General features: G+C 43.0%; 1 protein-coding gene across 1 annotated transcript; it reads left to right on the top strand.

The window, feature by feature from the left end:
* Positions 1-12,360: 12,360 nt before the first annotated feature.
* On the top strand, positions 12,361-17,165 carry LOC105192236 (uncharacterized). Its single transcript, XM_019845602.2, has 11 exons — positions 12,361-12,615; positions 12,795-12,889; positions 12,984-13,138; positions 13,255-13,385; positions 13,452-13,587; positions 13,654-14,044; positions 14,208-14,743; positions 14,810-15,182; positions 15,269-15,597; positions 15,679-15,913; positions 16,047-17,165. Exons 1-11 carry the CDS (start codon positions 12,537-12,539, stop codon positions 16,407-16,409), a joined length of 2,823 nt encoding a protein of 940 aa, XP_019701161.1. The 5' UTR covers positions 12,361-12,536; the 3' UTR covers positions 16,410-17,165.
* Positions 17,166-17,192: the final 27 nt, after the last annotated feature.

The raw sequence follows: 17,192 nt of genomic DNA, 5'->3' as shown, positions 1-17,192 counted from the left end.
CGGCTATCGCAGGCCGTTTCTCAGCCGCGCATCCAACGAGGTGTCGGTTTGCGCGGATGGAACGGCGGTGTCGTCGTCGAGCAGCGGCGTGAGAACGGACCAGCAGGAGCAGCAGCAATATCAACTACAACAACAGCAACAGCAGAAGACTCTTAGTGGTGGCAAGGGTGCCGTCAGCAAGAGCATCGGGACGCCGCAGAGTCCTGCCACGAGACCGGAGGACCTCTGCGTGACGCCTTGGTATCTGGAGAATTATCCGACGACGGTGGACATGTTACCGGGGCCGATGGGTGATCGGAACTCGTACCCCTCGTACTTGTACGTCGACGGCAGGCTGGACCTGAACGGCTCGACGAGGAACAGTAGCATCGAGGGTGAGTTCATGAGGGCGCCGCCGCCGCCGCCGCCGCCTCCGCCACCGGAGGTTGTGCCTCGGAAGGCTTACATGGATCTGAATGATGCGATGGCGCTGTTGGATGAGACCTGCCCGAACGTAGAACCCAGTCCGTCTCTCACCCCGCGGACGCCCAGGACACCGCTTACGCCGTATTCGCGTAACAAGAGGGCTCGCTCCAAGAGCAGCGATAACTCGTCGAACTACAGCAACGACCGGTTGAGTGATCGCTCGTCTGAGGTCTCGAGAGACAAGGATAAAGAGAAGAAGAAGAGGCCGTTCTTAAGGAAGATTGGTATCTCGAAGACGGAGGACCGACCGTTCCTGGCAAAGTTGACGCCGAGGATCAAGAGCAAGCCTTATCTAGAGAAAATTGGACCCAGCAAAGCTGTGGAGAGACCATTTCTGGACAAGATCGGTTCGTCCAAGACCCTGGACAAATTCACTTTCAATACTCCACATACCGAGCGCAAGAACGAAGTCGACCGCGAGACGAGTACGAATGTCACGATTGAGAACGTCGAGATAACGGCGAACGACGTAATCAAGAAAGACGAGATAACGATTAACGAGGTCAGGCACAAGATCGAACAAGTCGTTATCGAAGAAAACGTCGAGTGCAAAGAGGTCCATAAAATGTCACCTGTAGAAGAGGTACAACGCAAATCTTCGATGACTCCGCAAACGTGGGCGATGTGCGAGAGACGGCGATCGGGTAAAGAGTTCCTGCTGAAGATGTACTCGTTCGAGACCGAAGATTTGGAGTCTACGGTTCCGCCGAAAGTACACCGCGACACGCTACGCGGTTCGTCCCTTGACGACGTGTTGGACTCCGGCCCGAGCTCGTTGCCGACGGAGAACAGCGACGAGCGCGAGTCGAGGACAGAAGTGGATAACCAACGACCGAGTGATGTGGTCGAGTTGCTGAAGTGCCGAGTGACCACCAGCGAAGAGATCATATCCTCCACTTGTCTGGAATCGCCGGGCGAGGCCAACAGTTGGAACAACTCGCCGCGCAGAGCGAAGAAGGAATCGATCACGCCAGTCCGTCGCAGAATCCTACGGAGTTCCCGCGAGGTCTTTCGCAGCGACAACAGCACGCCGAATTCACCCACCAAGAGGCCGATCTCGAGCGTCTCACCCGATCGCGAGATCGAGTCTAGGGGCGGCACTTTGGAGAAAGAACTGTTCTCTCCAACGAAGACCAGGAGACTGATTGTCGAGGATATGAGGAAGGTCGAATACACGAGGAAATCGATCAAGTACACTCAATTTGAAAGGCGAGGCATCTCGTCGGACAATCTGCTGGCAAAAGACGCCCTCTCATTCGTCACTGCCTCACGGACTATAACTGACGACGTTGGAAGAACGAGGGAGATTTCATCGGAAGACTCGTTAGCGACTCGTCGTGGTATCCAGGAGTATACGCGAGAGTCCTTCAAGCAACTGCAGGACAAGTTCAAGCTGCAGGAGATACCTACGGAGAGTTACGCGGCTTTCAAACGACGCACACTGGCTGCTCAGGGCGTGTTAAGTCACCATGAGAGGATGAAGATAAATCTGTTACCGGGAGGATTCGAGGTTGGATTCGAGGTTGGAATTTCGAAGAACGAAGGGCCTAAGACGGAAAACGCTGCAGCGGCTGACGCAAAGGAGAACGAACTGGCCGAGGTAAAGCGAGATCCGAGTCAAGAAGGCACGGTTAGATCCGTTCTGAGGAAGCAAGAAAGAATCGATCAGCCCAATGATCAAGAGGCAGACACTAACGCGTCCATCAGACGGCCGAAGAGGCGGATCTTCCACGAACCGTCGCAGGAAACTATGGACTTGCTAACGGAGTTGCGCAAGGTGAAGAGCTTGTTGAAGACTCCGTCCTGGGAGAAGATCGACTTGGACCTCGAGCAGAAACCGATGCGAATGCCGAAGCGCATTCTGCTAACGGATAAGGAGTTTTGTCTGTCCGTAGAGCGCGAGAACAGCGTACGCCGTCCGTCGAGAATGATTAATTCGCTGGAGACCACGGAGGAGGGCAAAGTCACGTCGAATCGCAAAGAGCAAGAGGACAAAGGGAGTCAATCGAGCGAGACCAAAGCGACCAGCGATTACAAATCACACGGGCCGGCTCTGTTCGAAAAGAGGTGCCTGTCGTTAGACTACGCCGACGAAGAGAAACCCCAGAAGCCGGAGGCTAGAGCAATCTCCTTGGCCTCTACGAGGAACCTGCCGTCCGAGGCCGACGATTATCCCGATCTGGAACTAATGTACGACTCCAAGAGCTACTCCTCGGACGTCTTCAATTCACCGTCCGAGGAAACGAATCAGAAGGAAGACGTGGCGAAGGAGTCGGAGAGGGAACCGGAGGAAGAGCCAGAGGAAGAACTGCTAGAGATAGAAGCGCCAGAGAGAGAACCGCCAGAGAAGAAGCCCAGTCAGAATCACTGCGCCGAAGTGGACATCGCCATTCCCATCGATCAGAAGATCAACAGCCCCAACAAGGGAGAAGACGTTCAGGGACGGACCAGCGATCTCTATGAGATTATATCGCCACGGTCGACGCCGTTCCGCGTTAAGAAGCGACTCGGCAAAATCTCCGTCGAGGAGACCGTCAAGCCGGAGAATTTCACCCTCGGTTCTAAGGTCGACTGCCGGTCGGTCGTTGCTCAGAAACGGACCAAGTGCTTCCCTTTATAACGCACGTCGATCTGCCCGTGGGCGAGATTCTCTCCGCGACGGTGTCGAGCCTCGTTCATGCCTGAAGAGAGCGGATGCAGATGTTGCGTGTCGCGTTGATCTTTTCAGTACTATGTTCACGTGCGAGTAACTGAACGCACGGCTGCTCGACTTACGCGTTTCTCAACGTTTCATTTAAGCGGCAAACAAAACCTCATATTGTCGTCAATTGTAGCTTCAAATAATAGAGATTTGTTGAAAGCGGCGCATCTTGTCGAGAGAAATAAAATGTTCTTGTGGAAAACATCCGGAAAAAAGCAATCATTGATATGAAACATGGAGGTACTGAAAGGGTTAAACTGATCAAGGGATTCACGGTAATAATTGCGTCCTACATCCGTCCTCTTTCGGCACGAGCGCGGTATTCTCTTGAGTTGCTTCTGAGATTGAACGAACGAACGAACGAACGAACAGAGGAAGTGCCGCGGTGGATGTTATACGAACACTCTCTTCGACGTGGCGCACGACTCGAAGTAACGACTCTCGGTGAACTCTGTCGCTTTTAGTTATTAATTAATCGAAATTAATCGCATACACAATGGAGATAGAACGGTTTCGTTTGATTCTATTTCATGCGAGTGTAATACAATGGCAGCTGTCAAGAATAATATCACCCCCTGCATTCGAATCTCTCTGGTCTGGTTTTCGCGTACATTTCAGCAATATTAATAGATTCGACAGACGCGAAGGGAATGTTAGGGAATAAATGCGCGTAAAGGCAAAACTTTATGCCAAACGCGTATCAAGAACACGCCATTATTTCGCTGCTCTGCGTGATGCAAAGTAATCAGGCTGTCGCTGTATTCTTGAAAAATCGGGACATTATTACTGCTTCATTGATCATTGCAGAACGACATCCTTTCGAAAGTAAGAACGCCAACGTCGACTATGCGATTTTTTTCGGAAGACGAGGAGAAATGCCGAAAGACCGAAGGAGAATGATTCGGAAAAGCGATCTTCATAAAGAAACGAAGAAGTTGAACGCGACTATCCCGCTTAGAGCCTAAACACCGGACCCTTTCGACGCAACGAATGAGCCGGAACGCGCGAGAGCTCCTACGGAAATATTCTAAAGTGCACCCCCGACCATTTTTTACTCGACGTTTTCAAGGAAAAGACGAAGCGATCCGAAACGTGGTCGCTGGAAGCTCGATGGCGCGACAATTTCTTTCGCCCGCTGGTGCGTTAGAACGAAGGATCCGGCGAAATTTTGTGTCGAGCAGTGCCTTGTTCGTGGATATATATTATTTAAACAAAGGGAGAACAAAAAAAACGTATAACGCGAAAAAGAAGTCCTAACGACGATCTAATTCCGACTGCGCGCCGGATTTTCTGAATGGGTCCACGGAGTTGCGCTCTCGTCGAACGATATCGTAATTCCTTCTCTCCTCTTCTCTATCTATCTATCTCTCTTTATCTCGCTTTTCCTCGGAAGAAAAGAGAGCTTCGCGTTCGGATCGCAAAAATACAGTCGATCGCGACCCTTTCCCAGATTCCCGAATTTTCGCGCGTACGACTGTCGCAGATTTCAGAGTTTTTAGCGCTATCTCTAACGAGACACGCGTCGTACTTGCGACTACTCGCCCTTGACGAAAGTGGCGTTAATGAGGTCTGATCCGTCGAAAAGGAGCTTTCGCGAACCCGACCCCGGTAGGATTTGATAGAGGAAGATGACGAGCTCGCGAGAGTGCGACTCCCATGCAGATACGTCCGCCTGCCAAGTCTGCTCTTTGTTCGGCGCGGCGTACGTTAACGTAATGTTTTAACGGCATAAAACTTATATATAAATAAATACAAATTAATACGCGTTCCTCTTATAATTTTTGAGAGGTAGATAAGGCCGACTATGCACTAAAAGTTGACTATACGGAAAGTACGTCTAAATGTAGATAGATATATACACGTATACATAGAGCATACGTAAAATATGTATCACCGTTATTCGGGCGAGAGAGTTGCGCTAATGACATCGATGCAGATGCATTATTTCTCCACGTGATTTGCAATTTCCTCGATGCTTCCACGAGATCGATTATCTTCACAGATAATTATATTATAATTTAGTTAATTAATATTAATATAGTTAGTTAATATTATAATCTAGTTAAACAATTACGTCTCTCTTGCGATTCGATACTCGAAGTACGAGGTCTTGTGGAACATTTGACGTAGCATAAACTACTCGTCGATCTTAATTATATTCTCGTAAGTTGCCTAAAGTGATAAAATAAAAAAAAGAATTCTTCGTTTCTATGATTGAAACGGTGATTATTTTTAATATTCGGTCACGTTCTTGTATTTCTTATTCTCGTGACCTAAAAAGTGCACGTGGAGAAAGCAAGTACACATCTAAACCGACGCTCTGTATATGTGCGCGACGATCACGCGCACTCGGTGAATATTAGAGATTAATGAGAGTTGGTACATATACACATATAATATATATTTATACACACGTGCACGTATACTTGACGCAAGTATACGTACGTGCAGGCACTTAACTAGCTCTAATTGTACGGATTTCATAGTTGGTGAGATGTGTGCCAAACGCAGAAATACGATTTATTGTATGTTACGAAGTTACTTTTATATATATATTATACATACCCATCCCTGTGCGGGTGCGTGCGATTACGCCCGCGCGGAAAAATTGCGTGTATGCATATAGCGATGATGTTCGGTGGCATGTGTATATGTATGTGTGTGTATATGTGTGGTGTATGAATATACATGGCTGTATCTTACTGTGAACGCGTACGTGTGCGATGCACGCGCATTCGTTTACCGTGTTAGATTTACACGCGTGTGTGAATTAAATGTATGCATTATAATATGGCTAGGAATTTACGTGTATTGCGTGCACATAATGATCAGTATGCGTATGTCTGCGTGCGTGAGTGCGTGCATGCATGCGTGCATGCGAATACGCGTAACAGTAACATGTCGAGGTAGATCACGATCTGTGCCCTCCTCTGCCCCGTGCGAGACCACATACTTAGCTTGATTAATTTGATATGTACGAGACAATTAATACTCTATTATCTTAATTTCCTTTTTTAATTCATCAAAGTCTTGCATTGATTAATACGTTTTTCCCCACTCTTCTCGTACACCGACGAAAATCGCGATATCGTTTTACAACGTAAGATAAATTTTGCATCAGCTTAACTATTCTTATTGCTCGTGTATTCTTCTAATAATTTTTAATTTACTGAGCTTCTAAATTCTTTTTAATTTTACGAAGTGTTGTATTTTAATATTCTTTAGAATATTCTCACATTTGTAAAGTCATATTCTCTTTCTAAGCTTTTTGTAATTATTTATTCTCAAATTTGGTAGCGAAAAATCACGCGATTCACCTACGAGCTCGTGATCCTCCTCGATCATAGACCGCAATAGGACTGTAAATAATGTTTTTGGCCGGTGCGATCCATGCACTGCAAACCCGAGTGTGTTATTTTGACGCGTATAAGCTGAAGCTTCCTTTACGCGTATCATGTCGTCTTAAATCACGTTGTTTCACGCATTTAAACGCGTCAAGTGATATCGAAATGCATCAAATGACGTGATTTCAGACGACAAGAAACGCGTGAAGAAAGCTTCAGCTTATACGCGTCAAAATAACACACTCGGGTTTGCAGTGTGATACATGGTGAGACAGGGTTCGCTTTGTAATCGGAGGGCAAAACTCGTCCATTCATTCGTTTTTAAACTTAATGAAAGATCCCCTCGTATATATCGCGGCAGCCATCCGTCCACCCTTTCGGCTGTCCGTGCGAAGTACGCGAACGCGAAATACGCACCCCGTCGTCACGTTCTCGCACGCGATAACGCAACGACACGCGATAAACGAGAAGGGAGAGACGCGATTTCTAATCTATATTAGTGTTCCAATACATACCCACGAAACTTTCGTTCTCGCGGGCGAGATTTAGACGTTTAGACGCGAACACGACGTTCATTAGTTGCCGTCGCGATCGTTAACGAGTTAGGAACATAATCGTCGCACTTGAAGTATGAGAGTGGACCTCTCTGGTGAACCTTCTCTTCGGTACTAATCGTTTGAACACGCGGACGTTTCATTATTGGTTCGGAAATTAATGATTGACGATTGATGATATACATATATTCTATACATATATATATATATATAACTTTGTTCCTATATATGTGTAACTCTACTTTAGCGGAAGGGGGGAATGTTGTATCGCTGAATATCATTGGGAAACCGAAGTTGGAGTATTATTTCAGTATTACTGATTTTGAAAAATCAACAAAGCGTAAAGTGATACACGATCGCGATTTCGCGAAGAGATAAAATGCACGACAAAGGGAAAGAATGAGAGAGAAAGAAAAAGCAAATTAGTTAATATTTCAAAGCAATTTTAAACACCGCGGTTCTCGAGAGATCACTGCGCGCATTTAACGTTGAACATGCTCGCTTTCATTACCGTCTCATTATCATGCAAACAAATAGGATCCGGAATGAGAGAGGATCGCGTTACAAAACGGATAACCGGTAAACCGATAATATGGTAAAGTTTCGCAATTCGTTACTCTATAATACAGAAATATAATTCTGTCCGTACTCGAAACAAGATTTGCTCGACTCTTATGCGCGCATTCTCGAAGAATCCAAGTTAGAAGGATTCAACTGCGGGAAATAAGGAGCGTTATAGGTGTAGGATAGAGAAAAATGGCACAAAGGCGTTGTAATGTTAATTGATTTCTGTTTTTGCGTCACGTTGAACGTGTTACGCTACGATATATATATATATATATATATATATATATATATATATATTATAAAAGTATATATATACATCTCTACACAGCACACATACACACATACATACATGTACACGCACGTATACACGACAGACACGATGTGGAGTGCATGAAAGTCCTTGTATGAGAATGTACGTGATACATAAGTATCTCTATATGTGACGCGGGCGTTTTATCACGCCTAAACATGTCAATAAAATTCACATTATAACGAAGCGCTCGTTAGATCGCTACCACAGCGATATGCATCACGACGCGATGTAGGGTATGTTCTTTTACAGCTACATCAAGTTACATTGTCTGTACTTAAAATAAAGTAGGCATATATTTGACACTCGCTGAAAGAAAGAGAAGACGATAGAGAGCTTACGAGAGATAGGTCGGAAAGTGCAGCTACAAAGAACAGACACCCGTACACGCGCGCATGTAACAAAGGGAAAATCTAAATGGCATTTGGACTCACCATATATGTCGCATTCCTGGCGAAGTATGCGAAGTTGCCCATCAAAGTTCCACCAGTCCTCCTCGTTCCGCATCTTTCCCGATTGCTCTCCACGCCCACGGTGAGAAAAGTGCGACGATCTCGAACGATGGCTGAAAAACGCACGAGAAAAATTAGGCCTCGGACGAGAGAGACTCAAAAAGTTGCATGATCGAACTGTCCAAACGGTTCCGAGGGAAAACACTCGGGTTTTCGGAGACGGACGACTCAAGTCGCGGAAATTCGCACCGGAGGGAAAATTAGAAAGAAAAGAAAAAGAAAACTGAAAACGCGACACGCTGATTTCGCAGTCACGGCGATTTTCCTCGTTCCGTCGCGCTACGTACTCGAGACGCGGTACAGGCGGATTTGCGTGAAAACCACGTGAGAATCCGACCGATTTGCGCAAACCTAAACCAATAGGTAAACGACATTGCTACTTTCTGCTGCTTGCTACATAATTATATATGTGCGATTAATTCACACATGCACATACACACATTCAAACAAACTTCAACACATAGTTCACACGCACATCCGCCTGTAGCCGGATGTTCGTCGTCGCGTAAACGCGACAAGACCGTGTTTGCATGCTCGGCGAACGATCACGCACCGAATCGTGATTACTCGTCGACTGGAGCTGGTCTCGACCGAGGAAATCGAGCCATAGTTCTTGCCCATCAGGCGGTACGATCGCGCGCCGTTTTTTTTTTTAAACACAGTGTGATAAGCAACTTATTAGATAAAACACAATGTGGTACGTTTTACGTAACATTGGTACGTTGTTGTAAATAATAAATAGATTGTACGTTGTACACAAGGTCTCCTTCTTTATATTCATATTTATCAAGTGAACATCAAGTAATAGTAACATTATAGCAGTATCATTTCCCACTCAACAATGCAATTATTGTACGCATGTATATATTATATCGCACATTTATACTGTTGAATGAGGAATTACAACATTGATGTAATGTTACTATTATTTAATGTTTACATGGGTTACATTGTACGTATCAAATAATTAGATTTTGACGCGATGTTCAGCCTTTCTCCTTTCGCAATTTTCTTTCTCTGCAGCAATTTGAACTCCGAACTTTACTATAATGAGTTCACGCGAAGAATACGAGAAATGTGCGTAAGTTTGCTCGATACTTTCGATAAACTGCTCCGCAACATGTTCGCTTTGATCTAACGGTACCTTAGTAGGACAAACGCGTGAAATTTACCTTCGATATTGTTGATGACGAATCGGATACGAGACTCTCTTTCGGTGAGGGAAAATCGCGGAAAAATATGTTGTAGCTTATTGAGGCCGCATTATCCGCGAGCCATTTTAGAACCGTTGTATGCAATATATTGTACGGTTGCGATTCTCGATGTATCAAATGTGCCAAACTTCACTCGAGACGCCCGATACCTCAATTTCAACTTACGGAACATTTCTTCAATGATATTTCGCCACGATGATGCGCGACAATCTTTTCCGACATTTCCGATAACAATACGCACGCGAGATTATTATTTGTTATTGGATTAAACGCGTAAAACGCAACGATCCGAACTTCGAACTTATACGACGCAACGAACGTAACCTAACTCGGCTCTCGTATCGCGAGATGTAAATTTTGTAGCTGTTTGACGATAATTCATTATAATTTTTACGACATTACTTTACGATCGTTACAACAAGCCTGTGAAACCATATGTTTGCGGCGTACTGGACAACAATAATTCATGACAAAAGTCCCACCTTCGACGAGCCGCAATTGTGGGAACTATCTCTACGGATTTTCGAATCGAAAAGGACGCGGTACGTTACTCGCTTTCGCATCAGCGCATAGGCACAACTTGAATTAACCAATGAGCATCGTGCTGACAAAGATATCCCTCCAATCCGGCTTGATCGGATTTATTTCACTCATTTATATCACTCAGATCATTTTTATTTAAGATTATTATAACATTTTGTACTATGAAAGAGTACTAATGCAACAAGAATTAATGTTTTTTTTTTCAAATCAAATTTTCTGCATCAATATAAAATGTATATACTAAAATTTACTTGTAAAAATAATGGGTCCGAAGATTACTAAACCTGTTATTTTTAAGGGTAATAAAAGATTCAATCTTCCATCGAAAAACTGTCCTCTCATTAAATATCGGACGTCATATGTCGTACGCCTTGCCCAGTATAAATCTTCCATAAATAAGAGTTTTGAAAATTATTGGACTCGTTATTTTACGAGACAATAGGTCTGTTCGCGTTGGTTACACTTTTGACACTTTTATACCTCATGCCCGTTATGCACACTAGCCTCTCTTTAGAAAAAAGAACTCTTAGGCCCAGTTCCACAACTTGCTTTAAACGGAGTTTAAAGCTAAACCGATGGTTAAAAGCAATAGTATATGCGCATATACTATTGCTTTTAATCATCGGTTTAGCTTTAAACTCCGTTTAAAGCAAGTTGTGGAACTGGGCCTTATTGGATGTCGTTCATTGCGTCCGATGTATAACGAGCGTTAGATATAAAAGTGTCAAAAGTGCAAGCAACGCGAACAAATCTAAAGCCAGCGGCACACGATGCTTGTTTTCGTGCTGGATTGCTTGCTGGATGAAAATACTGCGTTCTGATTGATGCATTTCCATCCATCTTCGGAAATGTACCAATCAGAACGCAGTATTTTCATCCAGCAAGCAATCCAGCACGAGAACAAGCACCGTGTGCCGCTGGCTTTAATAATGGGTCTATGGAATTAAGCTAAGACTCCATGCATGCGGTGAGCTGCGGCAAATGCTGCGATGACCAATCAGGAGGGAGGCGCAAGTCCGGTTGCGGCAAGCTCCGGCATGCGTCTGTCTCCTAATTGGTCACCGCAACCGTTTGCCGGAGCTCACCGCATGCATGGAGTCTTAGCTTTAAAGCCAGCGGCACACGGTGCTTGTTTTCGTGCTGGATTGCTTGCTGGATGAAAATACTGCGTTCTGATTGGTACATTTCCAAAGATGAATCAGAAAAGAGTCATGGACATTGCCATCGTAGTCATGTGCACGGTTGTACAGAGGGCGCCTCACACTGGGCTCGGCTAAAAGCGACCCATGCCACCTCTCCTTCTTCTCTCTGGTATAACTCAACAATAAAGGCTGCGTTCCGAAATGCCAGTACTGAAAATACATAGTTTGTGTCACGTATACTATAGATTTTCAATACTGGCAATGAATTTCGGAACGTAACCAAAGTTAACAGATTTTATTTTTCAAACACTACTATTCAACGACATACGTATTTATAAAAAAGTAGATTAATATATCTCGAAAAGGAAATATTAGGCTTTATTTTTATTTTCTGATAATTATCGTATATTGATTCTTTAATTCTTTATAAGCGATCAAAATTAGGACGCTTTTTACTTTGACGTTAAAAAATTCACAAAAATTTCATATCTGCAAATAAAAATTTTTGTTTTTAAAAGATATATATATATATATATAGATCTTGTTCATATAGAACCATTTATTTATGAATAACTTATCAAACTTTTTAAAAAGTTTTGGCATTTAATAGATCTTGATTTTTATTTCTGTAGCATCGTAAAAAATTAGTAAATATTACATCTAATAATATTTCTAAAAACTTGAGATTTTCAATTGTAAAATGCTTCTTGAACCACTTCATTATCCATTATTTTTGCCAAAGTTACAGCTCAATAAATTTTACCTATTTTTTGTCGTCGAGAAAAATATTTTTAATGTGCGTAGAAAGTGTAATAAAATATAGTCGATGTGTCATTTTTAATTATATACAAAGATTAGAAACGTTGCATTTTTTATTCTCCTCCTCCTTCATATTTTCATCAAAAATTATCCCATGTCTGCTTCAATTTTAATGCGCTGTTCCAGTTTATCCAAAGAGAACAAACCACCGACGACGGCACTGGTCGCATCTATCTATACATATACATCAATATATATGCATACCGTCCAACCGCCAAAGTGCCATCAAGGTGCGTCGAGCCGATATGCTGAATGAGATTGACGTTATGACCGGCAAGATTTCTGACAGCTGACAGCGGAACGGCTTGCCGACGATGCCAGGCGACGTGTCGCCCTGACCCTGAGCGTGACAGGAAAGAGTAGACATGCAAGGCATCTGCGTGAACATTCGCACGGCGATCGAACACGGACGTACTGACATTATCAGGTCGCTTTTGGACGCGTGTATGTATGACAAACACTGATATCCCGAATACGTAACTATGCGGAAAATGGTCTTTCTTTGTGTCAGAAAATACATGCAGAAATTTGTCTTAAAAATTTAGAACCAAAAATCACCAATATTAGTAGCGGCATTACCGAGTGTATTTGTTTAACTATTTATGTTGTTTTTCTTCCTGTAGGTGAAAATGGTAATACTACAGAGGGTATTACAAAAGATAAGATATTAAATCAACCGGTTCTGGAGGAAGGGACTTTTTTATCTTACGCATCCAAGGTCTGGAATATAAGTTTTTTTCATTACCAAATCTATTGAGTATTATTTTTCATTCTATTTTTTTTTTATTGGAGTATGTTGTTTTTACATTTAGACCAATCAGGCTGACATTGTGCGAACTCTACTAAATTGTGGTGCTGACCCAGCTGTACAGAATGCAAATGGACACAATGCAGTAGATGTCGCAGCAACTGATGCAATACGACGTATTTATATAGAGGAACTATTGAGGGCAACAGCTGCTTCAGAGTATGTGAATCATTCGTCATGATTAGATTTAAGTGTTTTTTTACGATTAAAGCATTAAGCACATATTATACACATTAAACAATTAGATCATTAATATGGGTATGAATTTTTTACAGGATAGACAGAGTAGTGCAATTATTAGATGCAGGATTAGATGTTAATTCATGGGATTCACAAGGTAGCAAGAATACACCGTTACATTGGGCAGCATGTTATGGAAACAAGGATATTGTTCAATGTTTACTCGGTAAATACAGATTGATGTCGTACTCGTATATCTCTAACATTTTATTATATTAGATCCTCTGTGCAGATAAAGGAGCTGATGTAAATGCCGAGAATGGTTGTGGCGCGACACCGTTGCATGATGCGGTGAATCGCGGCGACATCGCTATCTGCCAGGAGCTGCTACAAGCTGGTGCGAATCCTCTCGTGCGAGCCACCAAAGGGTGAGCATCGTACAAATGTTTTCTTTGTGTGTGCACAAACATACTAAAAAGCAGTCTCTTTTTCAGAACATTCGCGGGAAAGACTTCATATGATCTCTCCAGAAAGAAGCAGTCTCTGCATTGTTTTCTTCAGAGATTTCTGTCAAACTTTATGCTGAACGAGAACGAAACGATGCATAGTCCCACAACTGCCCTGCCTTCGTTTGCGGACGGAAACTTCTGCCAGAAGAGTCTCTCAAGCAATATGAGCCAACTCTCGATCGAGTCTACCAAGTCCTCGGATCCGGTTTACGATGTGCCTTTGCGTGAAGCGGGCAAAGAGAGCCCCAACAAGTCCATCGTCGACAAAGGGAGTATCTACAGCTTACTGTGGCCACAACCAAAGTCTGTGATTGAACTAAAAAACTTTACGGCCCCATTTATCGCCGGAAAGGAACTTTTTATATCAATAATACAGGTAATTTGCAAACCACGAATGTCTAAAATATATTATACAGCGCGTAGAAAGTATTTGAAAGACGCGTCAGAGTTTCCCCTAATTTTGTTAACCTTTATCAACATCATCGTCGTATTTCTCAGTATTTTTGTCACACATTGTGTGTGCACGAATTGTTTTCTAGGGCAGCGAGTCTGTGCATAGAATACTGGATGTATGGGAAATCAGTAGAACTCATCTACTGGAACTGGGTCACGATGTGAAAATCGGTGAGGTGCAGCCCAGTTGCGGCAAATTGCTCAATGACAACATGATCGAATGTATCGTGAACGGAAATCTATTCAATGTCGGGGATGGCTATCAGCTACACATCTCGCAGAACTCCATAAAAGTGAGCGCTGGCAGTTTAGCGGGGCTGCATTATGCGGTCTGTACGTTCGTCCAGATTCTGCGATTGAGCAAGAGTCAGAGCAGATCGGAGGCGTGCGAGATAGAGCCAGTGTTTATTAAAGACGAGCCGAGATTTGCTCATCGTGGTGTGCTGTTGGACATCTCGCCCAGGGGACGCATACCGACCTTGGAATATCTGCTGCATACCATCGACCTGCTGTCATCGTTCAAGATTTCTCACTTGCATCTCTATTCCAGACTCATACCGAACTGTGATTGGCAGCTTTGTTATTCCAAATCCGAGATGGTCACCCTGGATAGATATTGCAGGTATAATTATCGTGCATTGATGGACCGTGAACACATTTTTAAATGAATGAATGATTTATCTTGCAGGGATCGTCATCTGGACATAGTTCCCACGCTGGACGTCGACTCTAATGTCGGTCAACATCACTTGACGCAGATGTGGCCTATATTTCAAGAATTACTCGCAGTATTCCCCAGTTTAAGTTATATCCATGTTGGCCCGCGATTAGCTAGTCTCTTGGTGCAAGCTGACAATTTTGACTTGAATGTGTCCGTTAACGAGACTATCGAAACGGACATGTCGGAAGTATTCAAGTCCTACTCCTGCCTTCAAGAACTCTGGCATATTCTCAACCTGAGCTCGAACACGACTCTGCTATTATGTTCTAACGGTTTACATTCCAAACCGGAGTTCCACAATATTCCCATCAACATCGTACTCGTCGAATATGGGTTTCAGGTAGTCAGAAAGTTTCTTTACATATACAGGAACAGTTTTTAAAAGCGAAGAGCACAACGTTTATCACGAAGGTCTCGATGTTGTAGGCAGATTACGATTTTTCCGAATGGACTGAGGCGTTCAGAATGGCAGGCGGAAACGTTCTACCGAGCTCAGGCACGGCCAGTTATAACAGCTTAGCGGGATGTCCGGCGTCGACATGTGCAAACACACGAAACGCGATAAAAACCTCTCTGGAGCAGAACTCTATCGGTATCGTTGTCGCACATTGGTCAGGGAGTCATCATCTCACACCGCATCCCTTTGCCTGGATCGGCTATCTAGTAGCAGCAGGTCTAGCTTGGAATCCGATAACAGAAATAGATTTAGGCCCGGACGACATTTACGACATCCCAGAACTGACCGCATCTATTAGGTAGTGGTGACTTGCATGCTTACATCATAGAGATTCGTTCTTTTCTTCGACCATATTTAAGAAGATTATTTTGCTTTGTAGGGAAAAATGTATCACGAAATTGCTAGACGTACACGTGTTTCAAGACTCGGAATATAAAATCGGCAGCGCGATATTGGAATTGGGACGTCTGGATACTTTGGTATTAACATTGAGCAAGAACCAAGCGATTAAAGATTTACAGCAAATCCCTGATAACCGCGGTTCTACCTTATATAGATTATTGACTGACCCGGACAACGTAAATCTTGAATATCTTTCGGCCGATCTGTTCGCCGTAAGTATACCTTTGTCTTGAGTTTTTTGAAGTATCTTTAGACAAATATATATTTTCGGAGCTAACAAATAACATTAATTAAATTGCATAATATTATAATAGAATAATTATCAAAATGTTACACGTTTTACAGAAAATGACGAAACAGATCAAACGAATATCCCATTCCTTGTACGAAGCGAATCTCTCGTCGAAATTTGCGTCGATGGAGATACAGGAACTACAATTGACCTCCGATTTGATGCTGACAGCTTGCAAGATCGGTCGTACATTGATCGGAGTCGGTGTGAATCCTAATAGCAACATGGGACTGGCAGTCATCAATCTAGGAGTGTGTAACCTACCACCAACTTTCAGAACGGATATAGCAAACAAAATGTTGGCTCACATCGAGCAATATAAAGGTTCCTGGCTACAGAGGCATCTGCCGCAGGGCCTCCAGAGTTCTTTGCTAGTTTTGACTAGCGCGTTACACAGATTCGTGCCAGAAACATAAGTCGTTTTTAAGGACGCGTACAGAGCATCTCGGTAACTTTGAACGTCCAAAGGATGTAAGAGCAAAAGTCCGAGCGAAGCCTTGTTTTTTATGTCTTTTGGAACCTTATGTTACTTGAGATTAGTCGGTGAAAATTTCGATAGAAGATTGCAATGTGCAAATATACATGATAGTTACACGTATTACATACAGAATCCCTCACGAGGTGAATTCGAAAAGCGACTGCACAGAGAGCAATATAACACTTGTACCTTTATATGACTATGTACTGATTACACTATTGTATATTCACTGTGCAATATCGTTTCCCCGATATCTGCCAGAAAAAATTCCCTCAAAGGGATCAGTGGCTTTGTTGAAAAGATATAATTTTGTTCATGATGAAAAATTGCAATTATAATGTTCGTTTTATTAAATACAGAAACATTTATTAATTCTGTGTATTTTTATTGATTATGGCATGTGAAGATTGTGGATATGTAATTACAACAAATTGCGATAATGTCATTTATTTTTGCATGAGTATGTGTAGATGTAAAAACAGGTCAGAGTTCCTTTACAATGAGGTAATATATATTTTCCATAATACTAATGAATTTGATATTATTATACTATCTTATATAATAAATATATATTGTTCACATACAATAAACAACAAATGGATGCGTTAACAAATTATTTCACAATGGATAACACAAACATCTTTTCATACATGTATATACTTCATACTAAATATATGTACAGTTTTATATTTCATTATTAATTATTCAAAATAGATTTTAC

The sequence above is a fragment of the Harpegnathos saltator genome, unplaced genomic scaffold (assembly GCF_003227715.2).
Source record: "Harpegnathos saltator strain DR-91 unplaced genomic scaffold, Hsal_v8.6 scaffold117, whole genome shotgun sequence".
NCBI lineage: Eukaryota > Metazoa > Arthropoda > Insecta > Hymenoptera > Formicidae > Harpegnathos > Harpegnathos saltator.
The sequence above is the reverse complement of the archived record's forward strand: the minus strand, read 5'-3'. Positions and strand labels throughout refer to the sequence as shown.